Here is a 17642-nt window from a genome sequence, read left to right as displayed (position 1 = left end):
TGGTTGTACATCTTTTGGTTTGCTGCCGCTGGTCTTGCAGTCCTGTGTTGCTTTAAGGTGGTCCACCTTTCTTAAAGGCTGCTATCTGCTGGGTTTCCTGGCGAGGAATGTGGGATTAAGCAAATATGTTCCGGAACATACCGTCTCTCCACCCTTGGGGAAGTAGCCACATCTAATTTAAAATGGCCTGAGTTGCTATTGTGGAGAGGATGTGCTTCAAATTGTCGCCTCACTCAGATTAGAGGGAATAGCAGCCAGGGTACAATTTTCTGAGGCCAGCCAGAAGCTTACTCAGGTATCAAAGGACAAAATTGACATTTCAAGTGCGTCACCTATTCGCAACAAAGCAACTGTGAACAAATGAGTCCGTCGGACATGGCTCCAGTTTTACACAATGTCCTGGTCACCCAAACATCATTTGAAATGGGATTCATTCAATACACAGAGCTCTGGAAAACATGTTACAAAGGGCATGGTGGGAAATGAAGTCCAGAATCTGAGATCTTTAAGTGTGTCTACAAAGCTTTGTTCTTCATCCCCTATACTGTGAATGCTCTACTTCAGTCATGCCAGTCAAAGAGCCTCACTGTTTTCACAATGGTGTTTTTGTTTGCTCCCACAAGACAAAGGTCAGGGATTAAAGAGCTGGGGGGGGTGATCATATCACACCCACAAGCTTACCCCTGTCTGTCCATAACCCCGAAGTGTCAGGGAATCTGGGATCATGTGTGCAGATCAGCTGTGATCCAATTAGAACGGTGTTAACACCCACTCATCAGTAATCCAGAGTGTCAGATTCAGGCCTGTTGGCCCATCTCAGGGCTGCCCTTAGTGTCTTACAGTAACTAACTGCCCAGACTGGGCAAACACATGTGGCTTTACACGTGATCATCTTTTGCTGGTTACACCGGTTTTCTTTTTTCACCTCAAATTTAGGTCAGTTAAAACTCTGCAGAATGAAGCCGCTGCATTACATGTGCCTGCAGGTCACGATATCGACTCATTACTGTCACAGCTGTCAGACCCCCAGCGTATCTCTGAAAGTTATTTGGTTATTACTGAATGAAGTAACTGTGCAAGGAGCCTGCCTTCTCCGAAAGTGGCCCGTATGTGTAAAGTCTAAAGATGTCACTACCGTGTTAGCATAGAGCAATTCTGCCTTTTCTCCCATGGAAAAAGAATGCTACATAAACTGCTCTCGCAAAATACACGAGAAACAAATCTCCACAGGTCTCTCTAGACACAGACGAGTAAGGAAAAGCAAAGACACGAAGTCATTTATTTGTGCGGAAGAAACATTTGACAGATTTTCTCTCTCTCCGTTGACTGGCCCTTGCTGCAATGGCACAAAGATCCCAGCAGGTTTATCACGGCGGCACGATCGAAGCTCTCGAACCGCCATCGCGCGTCTGAACAAAAACTCTGAACGAGACCCGCGGCCTTGCGCTCACAGCCACGGGAGCGGGTCCACGGGTTCTAAGGTTCGAGGCGAGCGACAGAACTATCGATCGTTTTAACACACCCACATCGCGAGCTGGATAACGACGGACAATCGCTAGGGAGCGCGCTGGCGTAGCGCTGAATACCTGCACCACGCATCCAGGCTGAGGAAGGAATATGAATAATAGAGGGAGACGAGTGATTGCGCAAACAGTAATGAGGGCAGCGGGGGAGACTCCGACCCACAACGTTAGCGAGAACCGCCGCAAAGCGCGCCTGCGTGGCGGCTGCGTTCTTTAAGCACAACAAACACGCGCGCTAAACTTCAAATCATCCGCTCCATAAAGTTTTTATTTTGCTGCAAATAAAATAAATTCATTTATTTACCGGGCTGCAGGAGATAAAAGGCTCCGTGTATCTTCTGTGGTTTGAGGCGTCCGCCATCATGACCGTCCAACGGGAATGTCTGTGATCGGCTCCGAAATATTTTTTTATAACATGCCCTTCTGTTTGGATGGATTTAGGAAAGTTTAGGGTGAAAATCTGTGTTTTAATGTACGAGTAAGACAAGCCACATCCCGAGTGTTTCCACGGTGAAGTGGCGGTCGTCAGAACTTCACAGCCGCCCAAGTGAAGCCTTTCATGTCCTCGCGGAACACAGCATCAAACACAGCGAGACCCTGCGGTGCCGTTTCCAGGTCGAAGAGAGTTGAATAGGATAGCCAGGCAAGCGAGCAGCTTCATGTTTAAAAGCATGTACAGAATGCCAGCATAAAACAGAGAAACAGGAGTTGATTCATTTTAATCATTTTAATCTAACTGATTAAAGGAAACTGCTGAGAGTATCCGTGTAGCCTCAAAGGGATCGTCTTAATGCTTAATTCGGGGTTTTTACCACTTTTCCTCAGCATGACTTTTCAAAATACTTTGCAGCGTAAAATCCACTTTAAGCATGAAATTTAGGTTTTACGTCCTGCCAACAGTCAGCGCATAATCGGCTGTAATTATTATTAATTAACATACTTAATTTCAGTTTGGGTTTGTTTTTGGCTAGCTGTAACAAGCACAGGTAAAATGATAAAGGGCACAGAGAGACTAATTTAATTGAAACTTATTTTTCATATTGCCCCTGAATCTGTACACACCCCGATGTGTAATCGGAGAGAGGTCCTTAATGCCCCAGTGCTTTGAGGAGCGAGGCCTACTGAAGGTTTACCCCAATAAAAAAGCCCTCCAAAGATCTAAGCTGGTCACAAGCAAGGGCAGCTTCGCAGGTGTCCATAATACCACTGTCCCCTTTAATTAATGTTCTTCCCCTCCTCGTTTTCCCCGCCCAAAATCAATAGAGCCATCTCTCCTTTGCCGGTAGCTGGGAAAGGCCACCGGTGACCCCAAAGGACGGTCTCAGAAAACGGAATTAAAAAGAGGATTCGCGGGGAATGCGGCACGAGCAGGGTCCGTCTCTCTGTGCTGATTCTGATCAGGTTGTCCGCTGCATCTACCTCCTGACCTCTCCTCCTCCTCCCTTCTCACCATCGCTGCTGTCTTTGCATTTTCAAAGGCACGGTGCATTTTCATGCACAAGTGGTCGGCTGTTGCCTAGCAGAGCCAGGGGCAGGTACAGACAGAGAGACAGCAGGCGAGAGAGAGAGAGAGAGGGAAGGAGGGAGGGAGGGAGATACAGACAGAGGGAGGGAGACAAAGGGATTTACTGCTGTCTTTTAGTGGTTTTGGAATCAGGATAAATAAACCCAATTGTTTCCATCCATTTATACCATTCCCTATGCACAGCTGGGTTATTACCTTGGCTTTGTGTGTGTGTGTGAGTGAGTGTGTGTGCGTGCGTGCGTGCGCATGCGTGTGTGTGTGTGTGTGTGTATAATATATAACGCATACATAAAAATAATTCCATGTCTTTGTACCTGCAAAAATCACTTAATACACAGCATAGGCATTGTAAACTACTGTGCGTCTTAACAGGGATTCAAAAACAGCTGAGACAAATTTGTATGTGTCTACACACTTCTGTGCACTTTGTCCCTGCAATTTAGAATCCCTTTCCTGATTGTGATGCAAATTGATTCGAAAGGAAGCAGTGTTAAGGGCAGTAAAGAAGCAACTGGCCTTATTTACAACTGAGAAGATCTCAATACAGATGCTGGCTGCAACACTCAGGTGAATAACAGCAAGAACAAGAGAAAGAAACCAGACAGATAATCAGTCCAGCTCCTCCCAGAAGGAAAGCACAATTTACAGGAACAGGTTCTGGTCAGGGTTGAGTTTGTACGATAGGGTTGAGTCTGTATGATAGGGTTGAGTTTGTACGATAGGGTTGAGTCTGTACGATAGGGTTGAGTTTGTACGATAGGGTTCAGTCTGTACCATAAGGTTGAGTGTGTATGATAGGGTTGAGTCTGTATGATAGGGTTGAGTTTGTACAATAGGGTTGAGTCTGTATGATAGGGTTGAGTTTGTACGATAGGGTTGAGTCTGTATGATAGGGTTGAGTTTGTACGATAGGGCTGAGTCTGTATGATAGAGTTGAGTCTGTACGATAGGGTTGAGTTTGTACGATAGGGTTGAGTCTGTATGATAGGGTTGAACCTGTACGATAGGGTTGAGTTTGTACGGTAGGGTTGAGTCTATACGATAGGGTTGAGTTTGTACGATAGGGTTGAGTCTGTACGATAGGGCTGAGTTTGTACGATAGGTTTGAGTCTGTATGATAGGGTTGAGTTTGTACGATAGGGTTGAGTCTGTATGATAGGGTTGAGTTTTTACGGTAGGGTTGAGTCTGTATGGTAGGGTTGAGTCTGTATGATAGGGTTGAGTTTGTACGGTAGGGTTGAGTCTGTATGATAGAGTTGAGTCTGTACGATAGGGTTGAGTTTGTACGGTAGGGTTGAGTCTGTATGATAGGGTTGAGTTTGTACGGTATGGCTGCGTGTGTGGTTGCAGCGTTTCTTACTGTAAACTGCTACTTGCATTTGTTGCGTACTTTTTTTTTTTTCTTTTTTAGTTTTAGCCATGGTTATTTGACTCCCAATTTTGAATACCCAGTCATACTCAGAGGCACATATTTGTAAGAATGAAGCATGCGCTGCCCTCTGAAGTGCCCAGAAGCAAGGACAGCCCAGCCACCCAGTGCCCACGCTGTGCCCACGCTGTGGGGCAGCCTGCGTCAGTCAGGAGTGACACAGTCAGGGTTCCGTAGCACATCACAGGGCGCGTCACACAAAGAAAACCAGCGCATGTTAGCAAGATGACTCACGAGCGGTTCCATGTCTTTATAGAGCTTAAAGACTGCGCTTAAAGTGCGAGTTCTTCAAAGCCTCGCCTTTCCCCTCCAGCCGAGCCCCACAGCGGGTGGCGCTGGGCGAAGCGGCTAGCGCTGTCTGGCGACGGCGTCCTCTGAAACGGTCCCGGCGGCGGGGTCACGGAGCCGTTGGAAGCGCCGAGCAGAAAGGGGATTTATGTCCGCGAGCCCGCGATGCCAGCATGCGCCACAGTGGGCATTTGGCAGCGATGTCACTCGCTTTGATGGAGTAATTACTGCTGGAGGGCGAGACTCCGGAGCGCACGCGGCTCGGTGCTTTGTTCAAACAAGCGCTTCGCACAACGCGCCGTTTTGTCAAGTGCGTGTTACGCGGGCGCCATTCCTTAGCCTCAGCGCTCAAAGGGCGAAACATGCACTCCTCCACAGCGCTCCCATAGCGTCACACTCTTCAAAATGGCATTTTAAGCTACATGTAAAGAGGGCTCGGTCCCCACAAAGATCTCTGACTGCACGTAGCATCTTTGACAGGTATTCACACTGGGAGACAGAGAATGGAAGAGGACCAAGGTGCTAATACGGCACATACGCACTGCAGACCTTCCCCAGGCCCGGGTTTATTGACTAGCATCGCCAGCGTGGAGAAATCAAAAATAACTCAGATGAAAAGTGCGTGCGCTTCATTAAGCTGCTAAACCAGAGAAAGGAAGAGGGAAGAGGCGTCCCGGTTTTAATTGAGCAAAGATGACGTGCGCTCTGCGATACTGCTCATTGATTTTCTTCATCAAAATGGCTGTTAAAAAAACAAAAACATGTTCTAATAATTTCACTCTTGAGAGATTTTCATCAAAAGAAATGAGTGCACTATAATTCTCAACCATCACACTCCAGTTGCTCATGAAATAGGGGTGGGCAATAGGATGATTTTATTTCATTGCCAGTACAGTACAAGCTTCAACCTTCATCTCCTCTGGAAAAGTCTTGCTCGCTGACCAGAATTAACGAGAGTAGACCGCTCCAGACAACCAACAAAAAAAGCCCCTCTGCAGCCACCTTTTGTTCTCGGGCTGCTCGGGATTCTGATATCGCTTTCTTCCCTTCGCTGAAGGAGTAATAAATGTGCACAGGGACCATGGACTCCCAGAATCCTCTCCGTTTGTCCACAGTGTAAACGTGTAGGAGTTGTTTGCACCAGTACCAACCAGAGCTCTACACATGAAATATTAAAAAAAACCCTGAAATTAATTTGTGCATAAAACTAATGTTTTATAGTTTGCGAGTAAGAGAGTCCATTGTGCAAACGTAAATTTAGCAAAAGTTATCACCTTGCCTAATGTCTGAAAGAGCACATCTGTGCTCGTATCGCCACAATGGCGTTCAGCAGAAACTGTGTGCATACAGTACGCAGTTATCACGCACACCAGACTCAAACCAGAGCTTCCAGGCTACGAGGAGCACGTGCAGTATCAGTGTTACAGTCGTCTTCTCAGTAATACGGCACTGCACCAGCACGTGTTCAACAGCGCAAATGCAAGCTGTGGTGAAGGTGAAACAGGAAGGCTAACGGTGGCGCCGAGAAAAAAAAAACAAACAAATAGGAAACGTTCAAAATAGAAACAGACGTCAATAGCCGAGCGCAACAGGAGGTGCTGTGAGTCACACGCGCTCGTCGCTGTCGAGATTAAGTCTGGGGGGGGGAGAGGCGTCAGTCGCAGATTCGGGATGAGCACTTGGCAGGAGAGGGCGACCTCCCATTGGTTCCACATCAGAGGCCGCGTGCTTCTCACTGCATTCCAACGGTCCGGGTCAAGGACAGCCCCCTTTGAACATGGTTCCTTAATTGCTCTATTCAGAATGGCATACTGGTGCTACTATGTCAAAGTTCCACCGTTTACTCCTTGAAGCTGTGCATTGTATGGAATTTGCTCGCTGTGCATATGGACCTCGGTTTCAGAGATCTCAAAACGCGAGTCGCCACGACTGAGCTGGGCTGGGGTGGCAGGGACCTGCTTTTTGGCTTAACTGGGATATGATTTTACAAGAAAATGGCAGCATAGTCAGGGTATGATACGAAGGAACACCTCTACTCTGCTAATAGAGAATCAAGAGCTTGCATAAGGTCTTAAAGAACTACAGCACAGTATACCCTTCACCTCATTTTCATTTGGAAGAGAAGAACATATATTTACAACAGACACCTTCAGTTACTGTTTATTTACTACATGATAACAGCCAGATTCCTGGTGTCCGGGCCCTGGTGTAGCCTGGTGACACCACGTTCAGCCCCGTCCTGCGTCTCAGTCCCTCTGCCGCTGAGCCGGGTGCCACGGGCCGCTCCTCCTCCGCACCGCAGAGCGCTCGATGCCGGATCAATGCATCGACCGCGGCTTTAACGGCCGATTCATTTGCACCGCACTGGGCGCGCTCAGACAACCCCGCGGCGCGGGCCTCCGGGTCACGGGCCTCCGGGTCACGGACAGGGACGGGACCGCTCCCAAAGGCGACCCGAAGAGCAGCTCTGCCCAGCAGGGGGTCGGGCCGGTGGACCGCAGACGGGGCGGGGGGACGGCGGTCGGAGCGGACGGGGGGGCGGGACGGAGCGGACGGAGCGGACGGGGGGGGCCGGGGGGGTGTTGGACGGCGGTCAGAGCGGACGGGGGGCGGGATGAAGGCGGCCCGTCGGCCGGGTCGTAAAGCGGTCGGGCCGGTCCTCCTCCTTTGTGCGGAGCGCGCTCCGTGGCGTGTACGCTCAGATTTATGGGCCGGCTCTGCATGCATTATTCATCGACCGCGACCCGCAGCGCTGATTCAAACGGCGAGCTGAGCCCGGGGGGGGGGGAGGCGGGGGGGGGGGAGCCGGCCGCAGATTTATGGACTCCGGTGACATCGGCACTCCGGTGATGAAACGGATCGCGGCCGACCTGTGAAATATCTCGTGGCGTTTCCCCTCCCGCGTGTAAACGCATCGCTGAGCGGTCTGTGCTCACGCGTACAGCGTCGCCGTCCCGCCCGCGTGTAAGCGCCTTGCTGAGCGGTCTGCGCTCACGCGTACAGCGTCGCCGTCCCACCCGCGTGAGAGCGCGAGCTCTCTGATTGGACGGCGTTTGTGAATGATTCCCGTGCGCGGTTTTTCTCCTCAGGAGAACGCGGCGAGCGGCGCACGGGTCACGCTGCAGTGTCGTCCGCTGCTGTAATGAATGCTCCGCTAATCGATACCGGGCCGCTTTGGGCCGGCGCCTAACCTTCGCAAAATGCTCTCCGTCGCGTTTGTTTGCTTCGCCAGCGTTAATGGCATAAACCGCCCATCTGTGTTCTCGGCGAAAGCTGTCGATAGTTAATAGAAATCAAACCCCACCTCGAACAAGGGGCAGTAGGCAAGCTCCAGTCATGATGGTACAGTTATACCAGTACAGTTATAGTGGAACAATTATACCAGTACAGTCACAGTGGCACAGTCATAACCGTAGTCACAGTGGTACAGTCAAAGTGGTCAGTTATGGCAGTTACGTTATAGTGGTACAGTTGCCGTGGTGAGGGTTATGGTCCTGGAGAAAAGGCCTGGTACTGACAGAGAGAGAAAAAGAGGGAGAGAGTGTGTGAATCTTTTTCTCCCAGATTTCTTTGCTTCTCCTTTAAATCACGTGCTCTTGCTCTCTGTTCCCTGTCTGTTACAGACCTCCCTGTCAGTGTTGTGGCAGGCTTAATTGAGTGCTCAGCTATGGGAGTGCTTCTGTACGCCTCGGTCCTGAGCCACACACCCCCCCCCCTGCACCCCCCCAATCTGACCCCCGGCTCTGGAGCCAGGCCTCCTCAGACAGAGGAGATCATGCAGCCTAGGGCACAGAGAGTCCAGAGAGAGCAGGGGAAGGCTGCCGGTGTCACACAGCAGTACAGAGGAGGAGGAGGGAATTAGACAGGGCCAGTGAAGGGGAGCACGGACACAGAGAACAGCATTGTGGGAGTCCACCATGAACCAGTCCTGCCTCATCGCTGGGTGTAGGGACCCATGATCCATGATAACATGAGATTTCTGAAAGTTCTGTGTGTGTGTGTGTGTGTGTGTGTGTGTGTGTGTGTGTGTGTTTGGGTGGTATGTCTGCAGAGAAACAGCTGCTAATTCACAATCAATGATTTCCACATGTACCACTCCCTGACCCGCAGCATCTCCCCTTCCACTGCAACACCGGCCGGCCAAGATTCTTTCAGTCATCCACGGCTTCTCAGCCACGGCACACCGGATCATCGGATCATTTTGGGCTTCAGAACACAGCGCAGCGGTGCTGGACCCATAACCAGAAGATATAAGGCTTCATTCCCAAACAGGGCACTGTGGAAACTCTTCAGCGATGCACCAAATTAACAAAATTGAGAATGATTAGAAAATCAGTAGTTCCTCCAGATAAGAACGTGTGCAAGGCAAATGAAAAGTAAAGCTGAATCTGCATTCGCACACTTCTCCAGATGGTGGTAGTCCTAGCCTCACGCTCACCTCGTTTGCACCATCCAGAGGACGGGCCCTCCGCATTCCTTCCCACAGCTTTCCCATATGCTTAAACACAGGAGAGGCTGCCGGCTAACAGGGCAACCCTCTCTTTAAAACTTTCTGCTGTGCCACAGGTAACAGGACATGTGTAAAACATGTGAAATGAATAACACTGATCAGGAACCGCTTCCCCGGGCACATCATCTCAACCCGGGATGTCACACACCTCTCTGCGCTTCTCATAACTGAACAATAAGGCACCGGAGCTACAGAGGTATATGTGACCTTGTACCTGTTAGCGAATTAGCATCCATTATTTATATTCGCTGGTTTTATGTTTAGTGTGTGTTTTCCAGGCAAATCCCGACACTGTTCAAATTTGAGAGCCTTGCATCAGTGCTCCGGTCAGCAAGAATTTGTCTTGCATGGTACACATAGTCTTTTTGTGTTCGTACACATATACGTATATGCATACATCAGCTTTAAGCTCCCATGATGAACTGCTAAAGTTGCACCAGCATCATTGTGAATGTTTTGCCTTAACTTTTTCAGAGAAGTACCTAAAATGTCTACCTTACACAGTGTTGTGTTATGACGGTCGAATGCATTTGAAAACGCTTCTCGTTTGAAATCTAAAAAATTCAGTTAATAAATCCTAGTGAGATAATCTAACAAATCTCAGATTTGTGATGCATCCAATAACATTTGGCGCATACTTCACACTACAGATGGCTCCATTTTGGTCTCCGGTCTTCATGTAACCAGCCTCAGCAAATGGCCAACAGCCCCAAATGTCTGCATTGTTATACAAGCATTACACTTTTATTGGAAAAATTCAACTGGAATTCCTGAATCAAGGATACAACGGAATTACTACAATGGGGATTCAACCATGCAACCCCCCCTCTCAAAAATCAATTTCCTGCTAATTACTGGTCCTCAGTGCAGCCAGAGATCCCAGTTCTCCACCAGATCCGAGTGAAAACATTCTGAATGCACCTGCAGTGGGGTAAGACCTGCAGGATTCAGGTGCGGTTGTACTGTCCTCTCCCACTGTACCCCCCCATGAGAGAGGAGTCACTGGGGAATTTGCATTTGAATTTGAATTTGTCTTTACCCAGCAAGGACACTGGAGGTACAGAGAGCAGGAACTATTCTAAGAGCTATTTTTAGACTCTCTCTTATTCTCTTTCTTTTTCTCTCTGTCTTTTGCTCTCCCCTCTCTCTCGCTCTCTTTTGCTCTCTCCCCCCTCTCTCTCTCTCTCTCCCCCCTCTCTCCCTCTCTCTCCCCCCTCTCCCCCCTCTCTCCCTCTCTCTCTCCCTCTCTCAGGCTGCGAGGTGCTGATGCTGTGTTTCTGAAGAAGCAGAACAGCCCCGGTTGATGCAGTGAAGAGCTCCTTGAGGAAAATCGCGAGCAAGGTAGCTAAACGGCACCAGCTGCCGCAAGTCCACACGGCCAGACAAACGTGCTCCATCACAGCACCCAGAGCTCAAAGCACCGCCTCCAGAGGTAGAACGCAGAAGGAAAAAAACCAGTACAGACATTTTCAGATGAGCCCTAGGAAGCTGGATAAAGGCACACTGAGTGAATGCAATAGCATCACATATCATCAAGGCATCAGACTTCTACAACATTCAGTGTGTATTAGCGCTGTGTGTTGGCTCTGCAAGCTCACTAGTACAAACCAGGCTTAATTTTCTTGCTGCCAGTTCCAGACCTATTCAAGCTTGCCCCTTGATAACCTACCTTTATACAGCGCTACAATGTTTGTGTTGTGACAATCTGCAACACAAAAAAAAAAACATTCTATCATTATATAGCACAAAGAACAGCTGGCTGAAATCCAGATGAAATATTCACATAAACCCCCATGATGCACTAGGTTAGATACGCATTCACAGGTTCAGCGTAGGCCTAAGTAAGACCCAGTGCTGTCTGTTCTTCAGCAAGACCCTCGGTGGCTGATAGGACTGATCACATGGGGCCTAGATGATTGTGAAAATGTAGCACTTTGCTCTACTTTGAGGCCCTGTGAAACTCATGAATGACAAAAAACAAAAAGCCCAAGCCTGTGTTGTGTTGGAGATGGAAAATGTAACCGCTGGTTTCACTTCCTCGTCATTAGCTTCCTTATTAGCTTCCATTAGTTTCAGTTTGACTGTGGCACAAGTCACCTACCATACACTACCTCACTAATAACCTATTCCTTAAAGCACTATAGCAGTTTTCTTTGATCACGTTTCAAGGACAAAGCTCCCACACACTCACGAGCACACACTTAGATACTAAAAATGCTTTAAATATATAGAAAGAGGCAGCAGTGAAAAAACTGGTGCAGACAACAAACTCTACCCTGTAACTGCGCCTCCCCCCCCCCCCCCATCACCCCCTTCACAAAAAACAGAACACAAAAGGAGAGTTGGCAAGTGGCAGAAAATGAAAGAAAAAATAGAACTTCAAAAAAAGAGAAGTGTGAAAAAGTGCGTGCGGCGCCATGGCGATAGAGACAGAGAAACCCACTTAGACTGTGACGGGGGCTGGGGGTTCAGAGGGATTACGCGGACGGGCTGGGATTGACTGGGATTAAAACCGGCCGGGCGGAGGAGTCCGGGGACCTCGAGAACAAAGAGGAAGCAGGGAAAGTATAAGAGTGGAGAGTGGAGGAAAGGAATATATAATATAGAGAAATACGATCAAATAAAAGGAGAACAGGACTGAGAAGATTTTACCAGGCTGGTATGTAACGGTAACTATATATATGAAAAAGGGGGCGTGGGGGGGGGGGGGGGTCAAACTGCTTTGTTTAGGCGTCGTAATACCAAAAAAACCGTTCTTACTGCTTGATGTCACAAAGAATAAGGGTGTTGCAGTAGCCTTTTTTAAATAAGCAGTGCTACCCACTGTCTTCTTCAGAAAATATTGTGCACATCCCCTGAAACAGATGTGTGTGTGTGTGTGTGATATGCATGTACAAATACAGAAGCATATACACACACACGCACACACAGACGCACACACACACTCACACACAGACGCACAGTGACACAGAGTGTCTCAGAGCGAGAAAGAGAATGAGCGCGCTGCTGCGTAGCCTAGCGTTGGCGTGCGCACGCAGCGAAGGAGCCGCATGCGGTCGGGCCAGAAAAAGGCTCCGTCGCCGGTTGCCAGGAGACGGGCGGCCTGACGACGGCTCTCTCAGAAGATGTGAGAGAAACGCCCACAGGAGAGAGCGAGCTCTGCGAACCGCGCGCCGACGGGGACCGCGTGCTACGCGGCTAGCGCCGGCGCCGTTTGCCCGCGTCAGACGCAACGCGGAGGGAGAGAGAAGATCGTTTAGGGCCAGCGAGGTGCGCTCCGCCACCGGCCGGCACGCGGCGCTGCGGGGGGGTCTGACGACCATGTACGGCGGCTGAAGCGCGCTCTCAATCTTTCGTTCGGCGGGAACGCCGTGCAGCCGGGGGCTGGGGGGCTCAGGTGAACATGCATTAACGCAGGCTTGCGCTCCTCTTCCAGCGAGCCAGAGTAATCTCGGGCATCCTGGGAGAGAGATCTCTGTCTGCGCAGTTTGAGATCAGAAACGGCGCAGCCGCCGAAGTGATGATGCTCATTTCACGCGGGAGTGAGAGGCCGCCGTCTGTGACTGCCCCGTCCTTCGGGCTTTCATTCTCCTGCGATTAGCGGTGTCCCGGCTTCCCCCTTCCTCCCTCTCCATGCTCACAGACACCCCCTCCGCAATTTATTACCTCAGGCTTCCTGCGTCGTAAACCGTACCCAATACGACGGGAGAGCCGAGCCCTCATACGCTAACTGGCCTGCAGTGCAGCCTGCCGCTAGCAAAATAGCAAATACATGACTCCTGGTCTCAAATGTATATGTGTAAATTATAAATTGTAAAATGTGCTCGACAAGGGTTAAATTGAGAATATATATCTAAATAAATCATTTGTCTATGGCATTAAATATTGGTATTTTAAACATATATGGCTATTATGGAATTCAGCTATTTTTAAGAGCATGAAACCTAAAGGACACGACTGTTTGTTTGGGTTGAAAAGCACTTGAATATTAACTGGTTATTTCAAACCAAGTAGAGTTTCATAGCAATTAAGTCATATTATAGCACTTCAGGCTATATAATGAACTAAAACTGCATCTCTAACACATTTCAGAAACATCTTCATCAAAATTTGAGCTGGTAGACCAGGAACTGTATGATTCAGTTGTGGTCACACTTAGTAACAGTATTTGGACAAACTACTAAATTTGACCCTTGTCGTGAGAAAATTAGATCAACACATCGGCACATCTGTTTGGTCAATTCATTTCCCAATATTTACCTGCTGGTATATTTGAACTGTGATTGGCCCCCAGTATCCTGTCCTGTTTAACTAGCCCGCCCAGCATGCAGCAGTGATGTTCATTTCCTGGGGACCTCGTTTTAGCCTGTCCAAGCGTAGCCGGGGAGACGTACATCATTCCCGCCAAACTACCACACCGCAGGGGCCCCCATTACCCAGCATGCCCTGCTCTCGGTCCAGAATACATCGGTGCCTTTTGGCCGAAGGGCATTTAAAAAGCCACACCATCTTTATTGTGTATACGGGAGAGGTCTCCATATCGATCAGAGAGCTTTTTAAAGCCATTCTTGTTAAGCGCCATGGGGTGCCCTCCCACCTAAGATTTGAACCCGCAAAACCAAGCTGTGACCCCCCCTCCCCCATGGTCACAGCTTCACTACAGCTGAGCTATATCATCAGCAATTAATCAACACAGGCAAGTTAACCATTCTATTTAAAAAAAAATCAGAAGTCTACCAAAGAATTATGTAGCAAGTTTGTGCAATCAGCGTTCCAAAAACAAGAGGGAAAAAGCACCGGTATCCGTATGCGCACCCTTGGAAAATGGTTTAGTTGTACTAAGCACACACTGAGTCAATGGCCCTGAAAACGCTCATCTATAAATGTCTGCTGTATGCAAGCACACCCTTTCCCTGGGGGGGTTCTGTCTTATAAAGCTCCTCAGTAGCTTCCTTCCAAAGTTGTTTTATTTGCATATTTTTTCCCTGGGTTTACAGTCCTTGGTGCTGCTGCAGTGCGCCAGTGATGGGTGAGACATTAACAGAGACAGTAAGAACAGAGCATTAGCCTGCCGCGTCATCTTATTCTCCAAACACACACAGCGCTTTCTCTGCACCGGTCGTCCTGCGAGCCGGTGTGTGGTCACGAGACGCACGTCCTCCAAAAAAGGAACCTCTACCGGAATGTCCCGGGGCACTCTCTCAATGTTGTACCTGATATGGGGGGGGGTGTGTGTGCTATTTCCCTCCTCCCTTCCTAATGCACAATGGCCTTCTGAAAGTAAAGCGCACAGCCAGCCTGAAGCCACAGCCGACCGCAGCACTGAGACACCGGCGCGGTGTGTAAAGAGAGCGCTCTCTGCTCGCTTCCCCTATTCAGGGGCTGGGAGTGTGGCCCACGCTCTCTGGCATGAGCACCAGGGATACAAGAATTGTTCCCTTTCAACAATAGAACCACCCCCCCACCCCACCTCCCCACCTCCCCGTCTCCCTGAGAGCGAACTGAGGAGGCTTGTCCTCGCGGCCAATGTCCTGCATAAGGTCGCCTTTCAGCGCCAAAATTCAAAGCTTCCCCCGCCAGATGCGGCCCGTAAAAAGCGGGACGGGGGCATTCACAGAACCGGGGTGCGGGGGGTGCGGGGGGCTCCCACCCGCCCCTCCTTCACCCCCACGCCGCACAGATGCTCCCGCTTTTTCATGGCTGACAGGGCCGCCTCTTCTCCGCGCTCGTAAACGCATAATCGCCGTCTCTGTCTCTCTGGCGCTCGGGTCCTCTTTGTACCCCCTCTCCCCGCCCGCCCGCCCGCCCGGGCCCGTCCCTCTCTCTCTCTCTCTCTCGGCGCTGACGCGGGGCTTCCAGCTGTCCGCGCGGCGGCGGCTCCAGGGGCCTTTTTTCCGCGCGCGGTCGGGCGACGCGGGGCCCGTTCTCCAAAGCAAACACAACCGGCTGCTGTGTGCTGGCGCACGTGCCTCTGTGGCTCTGCAGAGCGCCGCCGGGCGCCGCCGGCCCGCAGCATAATGGGCGTCTATCATCCCTGGGCATTTAGCGTGTGCGTCCCACAGGAGCTCCCATTACAGGAAATGAATACTGCATGTGAGAGGCATCGGTCCGCGCGCGACGCAAGCATTATTCATTTACTCGGCCGACGCTTTCATTCAGAGTGAATTAAAAGGCGATCATTGAAGGATACATATTGGACTGCACAGCATAGGAAACAGGCTACTGAAGGAGCACTGGTGTAGCGCCACTCAGTGATAGCGTCCATAGACGCTTTTGAGAGATGGGCCCTTTATGGTGAAATAACACAGACACGGGTGTGAAAAGTGGTCAGTGGTTCCTTTCTTCTGACACCCCTACCCCCCTGCACCCACACCCCCAAAATCCCCAGCACAACATGGCCGCACATCTTCGCATGTGTCAGAATGAGAAATGTTGGTTATCGCCCTCCAGCACAAATTCAAATGTTGAATAACATGTTTGTGTGGTTAACCACAAATTACTTCAGATTTGTGGTTGACCACACAAACATATGTTTCTACATCTTCTGCTAATCCACCCTTTATTGCCTAGCAGTGCATTGATGTAGTGCTGTATATAATTCCAATAGGTTCAATAAGTATCCTATCTGTGATACAGATCACCAGTCATACCTGTAGAAAATGTGTTAGGCTACTGTAAATTGTTACGGTACATATTAGCACTGGTGAACTACATCACTGTTTTTATATATAGCGGGCAAACGTGACCCAAAGAGAAAAGAGACACGGTGACTAAAGTGACAGATATTTTGGTGTGAAGCCGACAACCCCTTAAATAGCCGTCAGACACCAGCATGCTTCCCAGCACTAAAAGACACGCTCCTCTGTAGTGTGAGAAACATACTATTGTCCTTCTGTGAGAAAAACAGACGAACTGCAATAGAACATCATTCATTAGGGCATTAAATGCATTTTAAAATATACAAACATGGCAATCAACAAATATATTCACATCAGTCATTAGCAGGGACTTGCAGGTACATGTGATTCCAGTGGTAATGATTCCAGTGGTAATGGCAGCTTGTGGCTGAATTCAGACTTTGCTAGAGACTGAATGCTGAAATACGGAAAAGAACCCTGTATTGATATTATCTTAATTTCTCAACAGAAAAAAAGTTGTAATTTAGGGCATGGGGTGGGAAAAACATCTGAATTGTTATTTGGGAAAGGTTAAATCGGAATTGTTGAGCACGTGAGTGAGGTTAGAAGCAGAGAGAGAGAGTAAGAAGGAGAAAGAGAGGTGGAGAGGGAGAGTGTTACTCTGTACTGTATGTCTGTTACTGTCTTCTCTACTTAGGTTTGCCGGCCATGGGGAACCTCATTAAGGTCCTTGGCAAGGATTTAGAGAACTGTCCACATTTTTTCCTGGACTTTGAAAGTAAGTGTTCACTGACGTGTGTGTGAGCCCCTGGGAGCAGGGGAGGGGTGGGGGGGCAGAGGGTGGGGGGTGAGGGGGTGGCAATGAAGGTTGGGTGGGAGGGGCGTGAGAATTGGAGAAGGAGGGGTTTATGTTGGCGTGCATTTTTTTTTTATTTCCAGACACTCTTTCATCTCACTCTGGATCACCGCCCAACACTCGTCCTGCCCAGTTACATCACTGCATCCACTGGGACAGAACCCCAGTGAACATGAGCAAGCTCCTCCCATTTCACGCATATTTCCCTTTTCCCCATCGACTCCTTCCTGTCACAGAGATTGCCCTTTGGTTACCCAGAATACCAGAAGTCTGCCATCATGGGTGTCCCCTTAGGACATTCTGGAGAGATATGGGTAGTGGATAGTGGAGAGTATGAGCCAGGGCGTAAGAGAGAGTGTCTGAGTCAGCATAAATATGACAGTGCCCGCCCCCCCACCCCTCCAAAGCCCTCCCACCACTGCCCAGGTAGCCCCCGCTCTCCCCAGCCAGCCCCTTCCAACCCCCTCTACACCCCCACTCAACACACACACTTACACACACCCACCCCCCCCTCACCCACATGCCTCTCCCTTCTTCTGTTCCAGGGGACTCATGGGAAATCTCCTGAAAGTGCTGTCTTGTGCCGAACTTGAGCATGGCCAAATAGTTTTCCTTGACTTTGAACGTGAGACCATTGGCTTCTTATTTTTTGCGTTTTTGATTTTTAAGTTATTGTCTGTCCTCATGCCGTTACCTTCTGGTTCTGGGTTGTCCTGTTGTGTGTGCTGCAGGCTGGCATTCAGAAAGCGTTTATTTTGTGTTTCACACCCTTTCAGCAAGCTCTGAATATTAGTGTACCAGGGAGGTTCTAAATCAGATTCTATGAAACGTCACCAACACAAAATTGAACGCGTAGTAATGAAAAAAATCTAA

General features: G+C 49.4%; 1 protein-coding gene across 5 annotated transcripts in view; it reads left to right on the top strand.

Annotated features, from left to right (window-relative positions):
- The window catches only part of fam49al (family with sequence similarity 49 member A, like), a 34901-nt gene that overhangs the window by 3848 nt on the left and 13411 nt on the right, over positions 1 to 17642 (top strand). Inside the window, exons 2-3 of one of the 5 annotated variants that reach the window (XM_035429952.1) lie at positions 10528 to 10616; positions 17315 to 17394. In XM_035429952.1, the coding sequence (XP_035285843.1) occupies positions 17322 to 17394 (73 nt within the window). In that variant the 5' untranslated portion in view covers positions 10528 to 10616; positions 17315 to 17321. Of the gene's footprint in view, positions 1 to 10527; positions 10617 to 11648; positions 11935 to 16610; positions 16692 to 17314; positions 17395 to 17642 lie in introns of those variants that run through there. The other 4 variants (XM_035429955.1, XM_035429954.1, XM_035429956.1 and 1 more) reach the window with 4 other exon arrangements.

This window comes from Anguilla anguilla, chromosome 8 (genome assembly GCF_013347855.1).
Source record: "Anguilla anguilla isolate fAngAng1 chromosome 8, fAngAng1.pri, whole genome shotgun sequence".
NCBI lineage: Eukaryota > Metazoa > Chordata > Actinopteri > Anguilliformes > Anguillidae > Anguilla > Anguilla anguilla.
The sequence above is the reverse complement of the archived record's forward strand: the minus strand, read 5'-3'. Positions and strand labels throughout refer to the sequence as shown.